Source organism: Meles meles, chromosome 6 (genome assembly GCF_922984935.1).
Source record: "Meles meles chromosome 6, mMelMel3.1 paternal haplotype, whole genome shotgun sequence".
NCBI lineage: Eukaryota > Metazoa > Chordata > Mammalia > Carnivora > Mustelidae > Meles > Meles meles.
In genome coordinates, this window is record NC_060071.1 from 103,956,261 (window position 1) to 103,969,672 (window position 13,412).

Here is a 13,412-nt window from a genome sequence, read left to right on the forward strand (position 1 = left end):
GTGAATATGCTATTTCAGTTTTATATAGTTATTTTATAAAAAGATACCCACTGAATTTTTTTAAAAATTCAAAATGAAGGCATACAGGCTAAGCACATAAGAAACTTCTCTCAGTTCTGTTTATGTCTTTAAACATAATCCACTGGTTGCATTGTATATCCGTTGTGTTCGTGTAAACACTTATCTACACATATAGGATATAGAATGAAACTTTCCTGACCTCAGGTAAGTAAGTGGAAGGCAGATTAATCTGTCTTCATGAGGAATTTTATTCATGAGAAATTTATAATTTTCAAAGAAAATAATTTGTACTAAAATCTCAGCTGAGGAAGATAGTTAGGCATAACACTTCTGTTACAACTATACTATGTGATTGTGAGAATTGAGGGTTAGCACATAGCATCATTCCTGACACAACATAGTAGCTGCTATTATTACTTTAATTCCTCATCGGAGATTAATTTGATGTGTCTTCACTTCCCTTATTTTGCATAATTAGTGTAATATCCCCACAGGATGGTCAGGACGATGATCATGGATTGTATAGCCGTCTGTCATCATGATTGAGGAGGGTTTTAGAGTCACAGGGACCTCACTTGAAATCCCTACTCTTTGACATACTCTGTAGCCTTGGGCAAGTTAGTTGGTTTTTTGTTTGTTTGTTTGTTTGATTGTTTGTTTTGTCTTTTTTTTTTTTTTTTTTTTGCTTCTGTTTCCTCATCTATAAAGTAGAGATAATCTTCCTCTCCTCAGCAGGGTCATTGTGAGGATTTAAAGATATAACATGAATAAACCGCTAATTGTAGTGCCTGGCAGCTGGGAATTGCTCAGTAAGTGAGCACTTAATAGAGTAGCACTTGTTTTAATTTCTTTGAGCTGTTTGTTCATTTCATTAGGGAGCTCTGTTAATGAAGCTCAAATGGAAAATCTGGACTCCCTCTAGGCCTATAAGATTTTCTTATTCCAGGGCACGTAGACTCCCCTGCCATGTCCAGACTCCTCTCTAGCAAGCTGTTGAACAAAGGAGGGAGGAGGGACCGAGTTAAGTAGTGTGGAGGCCCCTCATTGCTAGAAAACCAATTCAGGGCTGCCAAAGGTCTGTCTTTTTCCACAGTGTTATCTTTGTATTCATACAACTGCAGTTGATATTTGTAGGGTTGTTGTCTAACAAATTAACTGTAGCAAAAACAGTTTTATTAATGGTTTCATTTTGTCCTCATTTCTAAATATTTTTTAAACAAAGATAGTTTATTCCTTGACATGTGTAGTTGATATGATAGAATGTTGTCTTTCTGCATGTGGGGTAAACTTTGTTTTGATTATTCTAGTTTCTCCATGAGTTTGAACTAGTAGGGGATGTTTTAAATGATTTTAATCATCAAGTAAATGTTAAATATGGAAACTTGGTAAATTTTGACAATAAAATTATGGTAAATGTACAAAAAATTTTTGAGTAATATAAACAGTGGCCAAGAGTTTATACCTGTTCACTAAGACTAAAGGAACAAGTCGTTATTTTGGGGAGGGGGGGATATATTTTAAACATGCTTGCTCAGTAACAGTGACATTTATTTATTTATTTATTTCAAATATATATTTATTTTAGAGAGAGCATGAGCAGGGGAAAGGGCAGAAGGAGAAGGAGAGAATCTCAGGCAGACTCCCCACTGAGTGTGGAGCCTAACACAGGGCTCGATCTCAGGACCCGGGATCATGATGTGAGCTGAAACCAAGAGTCAGACCCTAAACCAACTGAGCCAGCCAGGCTCCCAAGCCATTGACATTTAGAACCAAATGCTGCTTTTATTACCAAGTTACATATGGAGTGTATTTTTAGATAATACTTTAATTCTTAATAGCTCATACTCTATATAGCACTTTTTAAAGCTCCATTGCCCCTGAAGATTAAAGAACTTGAAAAATTTCACAATCAGCTAAAATGTAGCCTTAAAGACTCATAATATGCAAATACAAAATAACTCAAGCTTGTTTTCACAGCAGGTAAGACTTCAGAGCCACAGCCCTACTTAATTACAGTTTTAAACAAGAATACTACTTACTTGATAGTTGTTAGAGGTTTATCAGTAGGCTCCAAATACTTGATTTAAACTCAGCAGAGCAATAATAAGTATGTGGGATATATATATATATATATACACATATATACACACATATATATATGGAGGAAATGTACAGCATTATTTGAATAGCAGTTACACAGAGTTGCAGCATGGTTTGTTTGTGTATATAGTTTGTGGTTTGTAATTTTTCAGTTAACTTTTTATCATGTTTTATCCTACGAGCTTTGTTTATGACATTTAAAAATACAGTCAAAATTAAGGATTAAAGTTTCCTTGGATGGTATGACATTTTAAGTCTCAAATTTGTAGTATATTATCAAGAAGAAAAGCTTCCTTGTAAAGATACTTGTCTGACTCAGCTTTTGATAATCTGAGTAGCCTGTTTTGGATACCTTCTGAAATATTTATCGTGCACCATGGTTTTAGAATAAGGCCTTGTCCATGTGTCCTGAGATTTATGAGTCTTGTACAAGACAGTATTGTTACCTTACTACCATTTCGTAAACATTTGTATTGTGATAATCATTACTGAAACACAATACAGATGAAAGCAATTTCCATGAACCAACGGTTGTTTCACTAGTGTTGCTTGTAGTTTTAAGACGTATATTTAGGATGCATTAAATTGCCTGTTTGTGGGGGTGCCTGAGTGGCTTAGTCGGTTAAACATCTGATTCTTAGTTTCCACTCTGGTCATGATCTCAGGGTCATGGGATCAAGCCGGCATCAGACTCCCAAGTTCAGCGTGAAGTCTGCTGGAGATTCTTTCCCCCTGCCTCTCCCTCCCACTCGCTACTCCTCCCACTTGAAAGCTTGATCTCTCTCTCTCTCTAAAATAAAATCTTTAAAAAAAAATTTTAAAAATAAATTACCTGATTGTGGCTCAGCGATTAGGCTTGGTTTACTTGCTATCTCAAGTTGTGTTGTGTTGTTTTGTTTTGTTTTTTTCTCTACAGGTTAAAATTCTGTGTCACCAATTGCTGGTTCAGGTGTGTGACCTACTCAGGCTAAAGGACTGTCACCTGTTTGGACTCAGTGTCATACAAAGTAGGTCTTAGTCCCATCTCTGATAGAATTTAGCCAACTATCCCTGAGGACATGATGTTTTATAGCTGTAACTTAATTTAGGCACATTGTGATAAGATTGTGATTATCAAAATACCCATAAGCTGGTCATTATTTTTAGTCTAGTATTCATTTTTTAAATCTTAACTGATCTATTTCTTTTAAGATTTAGTATTTTAGGCCATGTATTATAGTTTGAACTTAAAAATGGGTTCCTTTGTAGGAATCTAGATTTTGTGTTTGTTCTTTTGTGTTTTAATGAACCAAACTTGGTTTTTGTTTCCTTGCACTCAGGGAGCAGCTGGAGCTAGTAGGCAATTTCTTGAGTGTTTTTATATTTTCTTTTATGATTTTTGACATTAAAGCATTTAGGCATAAGAAAAATAACTCTAGTCAAGTTCTCTTACTGTTGACTATATAGTATAACAAAGTGATCTACTAATTTGCTCCAGTTTTCTGTTTTTCCCTCTTCACACCTTCTCTTTTTTCCATTTAGACTATATGACATGGAGATAAGGGATCAGTTTCTTCTGTATATTTTCTGTGAAGGTTTTCTCCACATAAAGGGCTCAATACAAGCCTCTTCCCCCCACCCCCATAATATCTTGAGTTAAGTTACTAGGATTTACCTGCAACCATTCCTTATGAGCTTTTTTTTTGAATCACGTTTTTAAATTTCTCTAGTCTTATGTCAAAAGACATATCTTTTATATCTTTGTTCAGTTTTTCAAGAATACTTTTTTATGAAATGTATTTGATTATATTTTATACTTCTTTATGGATCATATTCTCCTGGAATTGGTTTAAATTTAAAGGTTTATGACATGTTGAGAAGCTGGTTAGTACCATAAAATGCTTAGATCTGCCATGTGGCAAAGTGTGTCATGATCAGCTGATAAACAAGGCCCTTCTCCACCAAAATGTGAACCATTTTCACTTGTCTTTTTAGAAGAGGCCAGAGAACCTGGAGCAGGGTGCACCTCAAGAACCAGTGAATCCACCATTTGCTCTTCAGCTTCTTCCTGTAATAGTTAAAGCGATAAAACCACAAATGGTTAGCCTCATCCTTCTATCAGTGCATCCTCCTAACAGTGTATCCCTCAGTCACTCTTTTGAGGAAGGGCCCAGGAGAAATAAGATGCCCTATAGATTCTAAAAAATTTTCCTTTTATTCTAAACTCAAAGTTGATTCTTTTTTTTTTTTAAAGATTTTATTTATTTATTTGACAGAGATGACAAGTAGGCAGAGAGGCAGGCAGAGAGAGAGAGAGGGGGAAGCAGGCTCCCTGCCGAGTAGAGAGCCCGATGCGGGGCTTGATCCCAGAACCCTGGGATCATGACCTGAGCTGGAGGCAGAGGCTTTAAACCACTGAGCCACCCAGGTGCCCCAAAGTTGATTCTTTTAATTGTACGACAACAGCCAGACTGTTGGTCTGTGTCGTTCAACAAGTCAGTCTAATAAAACCAGTTTACAGCTTCTGTAGATTTCAAAACGAGAGTCTTTAAGATACCTTTTCTGAAAGAGAGACTGTAGTGTGGTGAAAGAACATTGGAAAAGGAATCGGATGACCTGGTTCTAGTTCTGGTTCTACCGCTAGCTAGCTGTGTGGCCTTAGAAATATCACTTGACTTCTCTCGACTTCACTTTTCTCAATGTCAACTGGATATTACTGCTTCACCTGCTTTGTCAGATTTTGATATGTGCTCTTGAATTCTTAAAATATAAGGCCACGCTCAAACTGTCAGATGGTAGAGATGTGGTGGTAGTTTAAAAGTATGTGCTATTACACAGTGAACAGTCTCAGTTCTGTTTATTATATTGCTTCCTCAGATGGCAACTCAAGCCAAACTCAAATCCTATTTAATAGGAAGGTTGTCTGGTCTTGTTCATTTCATGTTAATTGGTGGCATATGAGAGATGGGAGATAATATTTAGTTGATCTGATAAGTAGATTTAAGTAGCACCCTTTTTTGTCCCTGGGACCTTTTCCCTATCCCTTTCATTCAAATTGATTGGATTAATATGTCATTTATAAACAGTAGCTCTACCCTTCCTATTGTCTTAGGGCTCTTTTTCAATCAACCCCCACCCCCACCCCCAGCATTCAGTCAGGAGTGACAGGCTTGTTATCCTGGGAGTAGTCAAAGAGACACACTACATTTTTATGCAGTGCTTTTCCATGAGTATATTCCCTTAGTGGTGGTTAGAGAAAAAGGAATAAACTTTAAAAAAAAAAAAAAGCTTAAAACTTTGGGGGCCTAGGTGGCTCAGTCAGTTAAGCTGCTGATTCTTAGTTTTGGCTCAGGTCATGATCTCATGGTTGTGGGATCAAGCTCAGCAGGGAGTCCGCTTCAGATTCTCTCTCCTCCCTTCCCCCTCTGCCCCTCTCCCTGCACACACGTCTGCTCTCTCTCTAAAATAAATAAATAAAACCTTTTTTTTTTTTTTAAGATTTTTTAATTTATTTATGACACAGAGAGAGATAGCGAGAGAGGGAACATAAGCACAGAGGAGCTGGAGAGGGAGAAGCAGACTCCCCTCTGAGCACAGAATCTGATATGGGGCTTGATCCCAGAACGCCAGGATCATGACCCTACCCAAAGGCAGACACGTAATGACTGTGCCACCCAGGTGCCCCAATAAATTAAATCTTTAAAAAAGAAGACTTAAAACTTTGTATGAGATAGGAATGCTGCAGGGTTTTGTTGTGAAATATCTCTTTTAAAAGATTTTCTTTGGGAAATCTGAAAATTTTAATATTTTTACCAGCTTGTCTTCAATGTTTAGATCATTTTTACATGGGTTTTCAACAACAGAGTTTCTGCTCATCTTGAGAACATCATCCCCTTGAGGAAACACTTTGGCATTCTTTTTTTGCATGAGATTCTTCTCATTCCACAGGATCAATCCCAAAGGCAGTGAGAGCAATGGCTTGCCATTTTATCAGGCTGTGTTATAATGGAGAACAGAGAAGCCATAGTCTTAAAGGCTGTTGTTCACAAATTGTGGGTCAGGCCCCCTCACTTGGAAATAGGTACTTATCCTCAGTGTCCCCTAATTTCTTAAATAGCAATTAGGATGGTGTTTCTGCCCTGTTTCATTATTCTGCATCTGTGATGATAATACTCTGTGAACTCAACAAAAGCATGTTTCTTTAAGAGCAAGGAAGCCCACAGGGCTGGAAGCTTGTGCATTAGGATGACCATAGAAACTAAGTAAAAACAGGAGGTGGAAGCTAATGTTTCTTCTAAATATTACAGATTTTTAATAGTATGTGTTCTGTATTGAAAATGCAAAATAATTCATTAAAAAGCTCATTAATATCTAGCCAACCTTTTGTCTTTAAGTATCTTGTTGAGTTTTTGTGGTACTGTGTGACTTCAGAACACATTTACAAATCTTGAGGCTTTTTTTAAAAAAAAAAAAACAACAAAACAAAACCTGTCTTTGTGTATATTCTTTTCTTTTAAATCTTTTCTTTGTCATCTTGTCTCCTTTTTTAATGTGCAGATAATGAACATGTCTATATGGAGTTGTCACAAAAGCTGTATAAGTATTGTCCAAAAGAATGGAAGAAAGAGGCCAGCAAGGTACGACAATACGAAGTCACTTGGGTGAGATTACATTTATAAGCAAAATTATTTTGATTTTTTTAAAGGGTTTATTTTAGCTGTTATACATTGGAAAAATATTACATTTAAAATTTTAATTCATAAAAATATTATGAAGTAGAGAATAGGAAAAGGAAATGAGTAATTCAGTTCCACAATGTCATGTTAAGTAAGTGTTAGGAGCTTATAGCATATAACAGTAGATTTTAGATCTCTGCTTATATATGAGTGCCTGGGTGGCTCAGCTACTTAAGTGTCTGCCTTAGGCTCAGGTGGTGATCCCAGAGTCCAAGGAGACCCAGCTTGGGCTTCTTGCTCAGCTGGGAGTCTGCTTCTCCCTCTCCCTCTTCCTGTCACTCCCCCTGCTTGTGCACACGCTTTCTCTCTCTCTCTCTCTCTCTCTCTCTCAAATAAATAAATAAAATCTTTTTTTTTTAAAGATATCTCTTAAATAATGTTGGATAATAACTTTGTAGTAATTTTGGGATAATGCTTTTAAATGAAAACCATAGGAAAAATGCTTACTCCTCTTTTGTGACTCTATTAGCTGTCAAAACTGATGTTCTAGAAGTTATTCATAATTTTTTAATCTACTTTTACTAACCTTTGATACTATGTTACTTTTTGTTCTGGTGGTGTCTTTTATTTAGTAAACATCAATTCCATTTACATGGGAGATCATTTACCGGGAGTTTACCTAGTGTTTCCAGGATCATCCTAGTAAATCAGGAATAAATCCCTAGTGTCTAATCCTAGATCCTCCAATTTGTATTTTAAGAATTCTTGGGATAAACGGGAAGGCTTCTTGAAAGCCAACTACAAAGTAAAGCACATTAAAGCCTAAATAAACAAACAGCATATTAGAATTTGGTATGTGGAATGTCAGAGGAACAAGAGGACATTTGTAATGAGAAGCAAATGGTCACCACAGGGGATAGTGCTGGGAGAGAAGCTGGATCTCAACTAGAAATTTCCACTGGTATTTATTTTTATCTTCCCTTATGTTGTCATTGGCATTACGGTGAATGAGTATCAGATACATGATGATGCTTTATAACTTCCCAGGTTTGTATGAACTTGGTATCCATCCATATGAGACAATTGTCTGCCCTCTGCCAGCCTCCACTGCCCTCCCCCACATTAGAAGTAGATAAAACCTTTCAAGACTTAAAAACTGTCTTGTAAATAATGGTATTTTGTTGATTTGGAAACCCCTTGTAGTAATTAAAAATATCTTGCTTTTTATATGTGTCTTTGTTTTAGGGTATTGACCAATTTGGGCCTCCCATGATCATTCACTTCCGTGTACAGTACTATGTGGAAAATGGCAGATTGATCAGGTATGAGGACAGGAATTCCATACCTTTACTCTCCTGCAACAATCACCTTCTAACATACTGAATAAAGTCCCTGTGTGTGTATTTCTCCAGCTGCTATGATAAAAATTCCAAAGGTGGGGGGGTGCCTGGGTGGCTCAGTGGGTTAAGCCCCTGCCTTCGGCTCAGATCGTGATCTCAGGGTCCTGAAATCGAGCCCCGCATGGGGCTCTCTGCTCAGCAGGGAGCTTGCTTACCCCTCTCTCTCTGCCTACTTGTGATCTCTCTCTATGTCAAATAAACAAATAAAATCTTAAAAAAAAAAAAAATTCCAAAGGGGAGGAATTAAAAAAAAAAAAATCTTTTTGTACGCTCATGTATCCTCAATTCCTAGAACAGAGGTTCAGTAGACACTGAATAAATATTTGTTGAATGAATGAATGATAAACTATCGATAAAAATGTTAATAATACCACTGCCGCACATTTTCTATACTCCACGTTTTTGATAAATCAGTCAGCAAAAAGATACTTCATTCGAGAAGGAACTAGCATTTTTGTGAAGAATAGAAAAACTAAAGGATTATATTCTTTTCTGGGGTAGGGTGGGGAGTAGTAGGGCAAGCAAGCAAGAACTCTCTCCTATAAAAATGCACGGTGTTTATACAGCCTGGTTATCTTTTCACTTTGGGGATCTTGCTTCTGTTGTTGGCAGTAGCTTTAAAGCTAAGATTACACCCACTGGAGCTCTCCTGTGAGAATCCTAGATCCAGTCTGGCAAAGGCAGGTGACTGATTCTTTTTCCGGAAGTGGCTGCATGAACAATACTACGCTCACGATACAGACCCAGAATTTACCATCTCAGAAGCTCAGTTTATCACTTGTATAGAAGGGTTCAGTGCCAGAAGCTTTCAGAGGTGGTGGTTTTGTTGGCCCATAGAAAATACTGGAAATGTGGACTCTGTTTTACTTATTTACTTTTAAACTCTGAGAAATGCCATGTAAAAGAGACAGATACACTTGGCCAATGAGTTATATGTGAAGTTCACTCTTAATATTTGTATTTTGTAATACCAATATTGTAAATTTAGCAGTAAAAAATATTAACCTGTAAATAATTTTTTAAAAGGCTAAGAAACTTTTTTAGTTATTCCAAGTTTATGTAAAATTTTTACTCATTTTACCTACTAAGTGTGGAATGTGCTGAAAAGAAGCAAAATACATTATGTAGCCACTAATTAACCCTCTGGGACTAATGAATGTTTAATTCTCCATGTACTTCTGTCCTTTTCCCCAGGGATGAACTAGTCCAAACACTGTGTGGTCAGCATTATAAAAAGAAGTGCTCTGAAAAGTATTCTGTCCCGAGGAGGGAAAAAGTTACAAAAATGCCTTATTTTTAAACTTTTCATACTTAAACACCATCTTAGTTTAAATCAACCCATGTTTTTATTATCATCAGCTAATGAGCTATGAATCTCAGGTAAACATTTGACCTAAAATAGTAGGAAGGCAAATAAACTCCTTAAACACACACACACGCACACACACACACTTTTTTTTCCCTTGCATTTTTACTTTGATCACAAAGGCGTCCCATTTGCCTGTGACATTTTTTGGAGCTTGACCATGTTTTCCCCCAGTCAGCACTTCTTACTCAGTGTATTTAATGGGAACTATATTTATTTCTGACCTCAACAGATTGTAATGAGTGCACTATTAGTATTTCCATTTGTGAGGAGCATCATGATTGTCATAACATGTGCTTATAAAACCACACCCATAAAGTAACATCCGCTTTAAAAAAAAGATTTAAGGCAAGCTTTTTTTTTCCGGTTCATTCATTCTGAGAAAGAAAAAAAAAAAAAAATTGTAGAGTTAATTTTTTTTTAAATGGGCAAATAAACAGAAGTATTTTTAAAAGGGCCTTAGAGTACTTGTAAACCAAACCAAAACAGAACAGCAAAACATTAGAGCCAGGATTGTCTCTTCAGATTTGTCCTTGTTTATGACATATGTGTAGCATTATTACAGCAAAATAATTTTAATGTGGACAACAAATGCCTAGGCTTCTATACTAATGCTTGTTCAATGAAATGTTTACCATATTGGAGTGGAATGGTTCAGACCTTGTTTCCATTCTCTGAATGAATCAAATGTTATAGACCTCTGAAGTGGTATGTTTGCCATTGGGTAGTCTCACTTGGAGTTCTGCCTCCCTGTGACCTGGGTGAGGCAGCAATCAGGTATTAGCTATAACCCTCCCCCCTTTTTTTCAAGGAGTTGATTGGGGGGAGGGAAGAAGAGGGAGCAGAAACAGAAGAGCTCTTGTCACCAGATGGATAGCAGGATTTGGGTTCTGTTTACATGCCATCAGATTGTTCCATCAAATGTGAGTTCTGTTTTCTTTTATTTTCCCAGTGACAGAGCAGCAAGATACTATTATTACTGGCACCTGAGAAAACAAGTGCTTCATTCTCAGTGTGTGCTCCGAGAAGAGGCCTATTTCCTGCTGGCAGCCTTTGCCCTGCAGGCTGATCTTGGGAACTTCAAAAGGAATAAGCACTATGGAAAATACTTTGAGCCAGAGGCTTACTTCCCGTCTTGGGTAGGCACTGTTTTCAAATTTTAAAGTGTTTTCTCTAGCACATTTCTAGTTCATTATGCTGCTACTCGTGTGGCTTCAAGAAATGGGAACCCAGATGTTTGTGGCCAGGAAAACCTTTCATGACGCCCAAATATAAATTTAACACTTGAGAGCACTGTACACATGATCTCTCGATATAGCTCATCTGCTCCTTAGAGTGAACAGGCAAGAAGATTGCTATCCATCCTGAATAGGGTGCAACTTGGAAGTGGCTGGCCTGCTTTTGGCATTTGCATTGTCTTTACTTTCTTTCTTCTTATTCAAGCTTCCATCTTCTTCCCTTTGGAGGGAGAAAAACATTACTCTGTAAAAAGTTAGATCATGGGGGCGCCTGGGTGGCTCAGTGGATTAAGCCGCTGCCTTCAGCTCAGTTCATGATCTCAGGGTCCTGGGATCGAGCCCCGCATCTGGCTCTCTGCTCCGCAGGGAGCCTGCTTCCTCCTCTCTCTCTGCCTGCCTCTCTGCCTACTTGTGATCTCTCTCTCTGTCAAATAAATAAATAAAATCTTTAAAAAAAAAAAAAAAAAGTTAGATCATGCACACCCCCCCTCCCACCACCCCCACCCCGCACCTCTGGGCTCTGTAAGACTCTCAACAGAACTTTTTGCATCTCCTTTTCAAATGATCTGTTTATCTTTTGCCTCAAGTAAATTGTTGTTTAGTATCTTCTAAAGGACAGACACAAATGTCACCTTTCCTGTTTCTTCAGCATTTCAGAGTGAGGTGCTCCATGTAAGTTTTTGTGGACAGACTAACAGTGCTCCAGTTGTTGAAGAGAAACCACAAAAGGTGTCAAGCTTTTAAATATCAGTGTCTCTGATTAGCCCATATTTTCATTGCCTGGTTGTTGTCAGGTACTCACTGAATCTTGGTCCTTTAAATCCCAGCTCCTGGTCAGGGCGCCACAGCCTCCAGGGTGCTGAGATCCGAGTTCCTTCAATCTTTGGGATCACCAAAGCCACCTACTTCAGTGCCCTTACAAATACTATTTTCTGTGTGTTCTTTGACCGGAGAAAGTTTGACAAATGCTCACTTAGGTGATATCCATGTAAAAGGAGTCTAGAAGGAAAAAATCTGTAACTCTGAGTTCTCAGCAAAACCTCTTAAATGGCCCAGATCATGTATAATTCAGCAGGAAGAAACACAATGTCAGTGTCTATAAAAACATTTTCAATGTAAACATTATTTAATTTTCTTATTCTGATGATTTTAAGCACTAATCTTTTTGCTGTCTTCACATAATTCTTTCCATATTTTATAATCCTCATTGAACTAATCAGCACCTTTCTCTTAGTCTGTAGCTGCTGGCTACTATATTTTTGGGGCATTTAAAGGCTCAGGCTACTGTCCCATGAAAACCTGAGCCATGGTGAATTGTAATGAATGCTTGAATGAAATTGTTTTCTCACAAGTATTCAAATTGAGCGTTCATATCAGCGTTTTATGCAAAAACCAGAAATGTTTCGGAGAATTCCTCTCAGTCCCCTGCCTTCTTTGGATTAACATTTAGAACCTCCCACTCTGTGGCTGTAATTTTAGAAGAGTTAAGTAGGATCCAGAACCTGAAGATATGTTGACAGTCAATGTATTTCATGGTACCAGTCATTTTGCAAGTATAAACAGTGATGTGTACAAGATTTCGCAAGTTTGCATGTTTTTTTTTTCTTGGTGAGTTTAATGCCAAGAGAACATATTTTTCTCATTTCTTGTGATTTTTCTTCTCAGATATGCAGTATTACAGCTAAATCAACTTTGTAGCTTCTAGTATTAGCTGATTCAGCCTAGTAACATAACAGATGGTGAAAATGGAATGAAAGTGGGAAATTTCCTCCTGGAAATTAGCCAGTTTACATGGCCTATTTTAGGTTCTGTCCTTTCATCATTTTGGGGGTGAGGGTAGGACTTCCATCCTTCCAACAAATGTTGCATTGCATACCCATTGTATTCCAACAGGTTGTTTCCAAGAGAGGGAAGGACTACATCCTGAAGCACATTCCAAACATGCACAAAGATCAGTTTGCGCTGACAGCCTCCGAGGCTCATCTTAAATACATCAAAGAGGCCGTCCGACTGGATGATGTTGCCGTGCATTACTACAGATTGTATAAGGTACGGAACTGTAGTGTGTCTACAGCTTCTGAGCAAAAAATACCTTCTCAATTAGAAGAAGCTTTTATTAAAATTTGTCATTTCTTTTTTTTTTTTTTAAGATTTTATTTATTTGACAGATAGAGATCACAAGTAGGGAGAGAGGCAGGCAGAGAGAGAGAGAGAGGAGGAAGCAGGCTCCCTGCCAAGCAGAGAGCCCGATGCGGGGCTCGATCCCAGGACCCTGGGATCATGACCTGAGCGAAAGGCAGAGGCTTTAACCCACTGAGCCACCCAGGCGCCCCTGTCATTTCATTTTTTAATGGCCTTTTTATATGTAATTTTTAAAAAAATTTATTTGAGAGAGAGACAGCGCACAGGCCCACAGGCAAGGGTGGGGTAGGGACACCCTACACAGGGCTCCATCTCCTGACCCTTAGATCACAACCTGAGCTGAAACCAACAGTTGGACACTTAATCAACTGTGCCACCCACATGCCCCATTAAAGGGCTTTAAAAAAAAAAAGTTTCAGGTGAACTGTTGTCATAGGTCAGTCTCGGAGTTAATGATGCTTTTTCTCGGGCCTGGAAGCACAATGGAATC

At 37.9% G+C, this 13,412-nt stretch overlaps 1 protein-coding gene across 3 annotated transcripts in view; it reads left to right on the top strand.

The window, feature by feature from the left end:
* The window catches only part of FRMD6 (FERM domain containing 6), a 75,659-nt gene that overhangs the window by 41,094 nt on the left and 21,153 nt on the right, over positions 1–13,412 (top strand). For 2 of the 3 annotated variants that reach the window (XM_046010128.1, XM_046010127.1), the window contains exons 3-7: positions 3,038–3,128; positions 6,658–6,761; positions 8,022–8,098; positions 10,495–10,681; positions 12,674–12,829. In XM_046010128.1, the coding sequence (XP_045866084.1) occupies positions 3,038–3,128; positions 6,658–6,761; positions 8,022–8,098; positions 10,495–10,681; positions 12,674–12,829 (615 nt within the window). The remainder of the gene's footprint in view (positions 1–3,037; positions 3,129–6,657; positions 6,762–8,021; positions 8,099–10,494; positions 10,682–12,673; positions 12,830–13,412) is intronic. The other variant, XM_046010129.1, reaches the window with a different exon arrangement.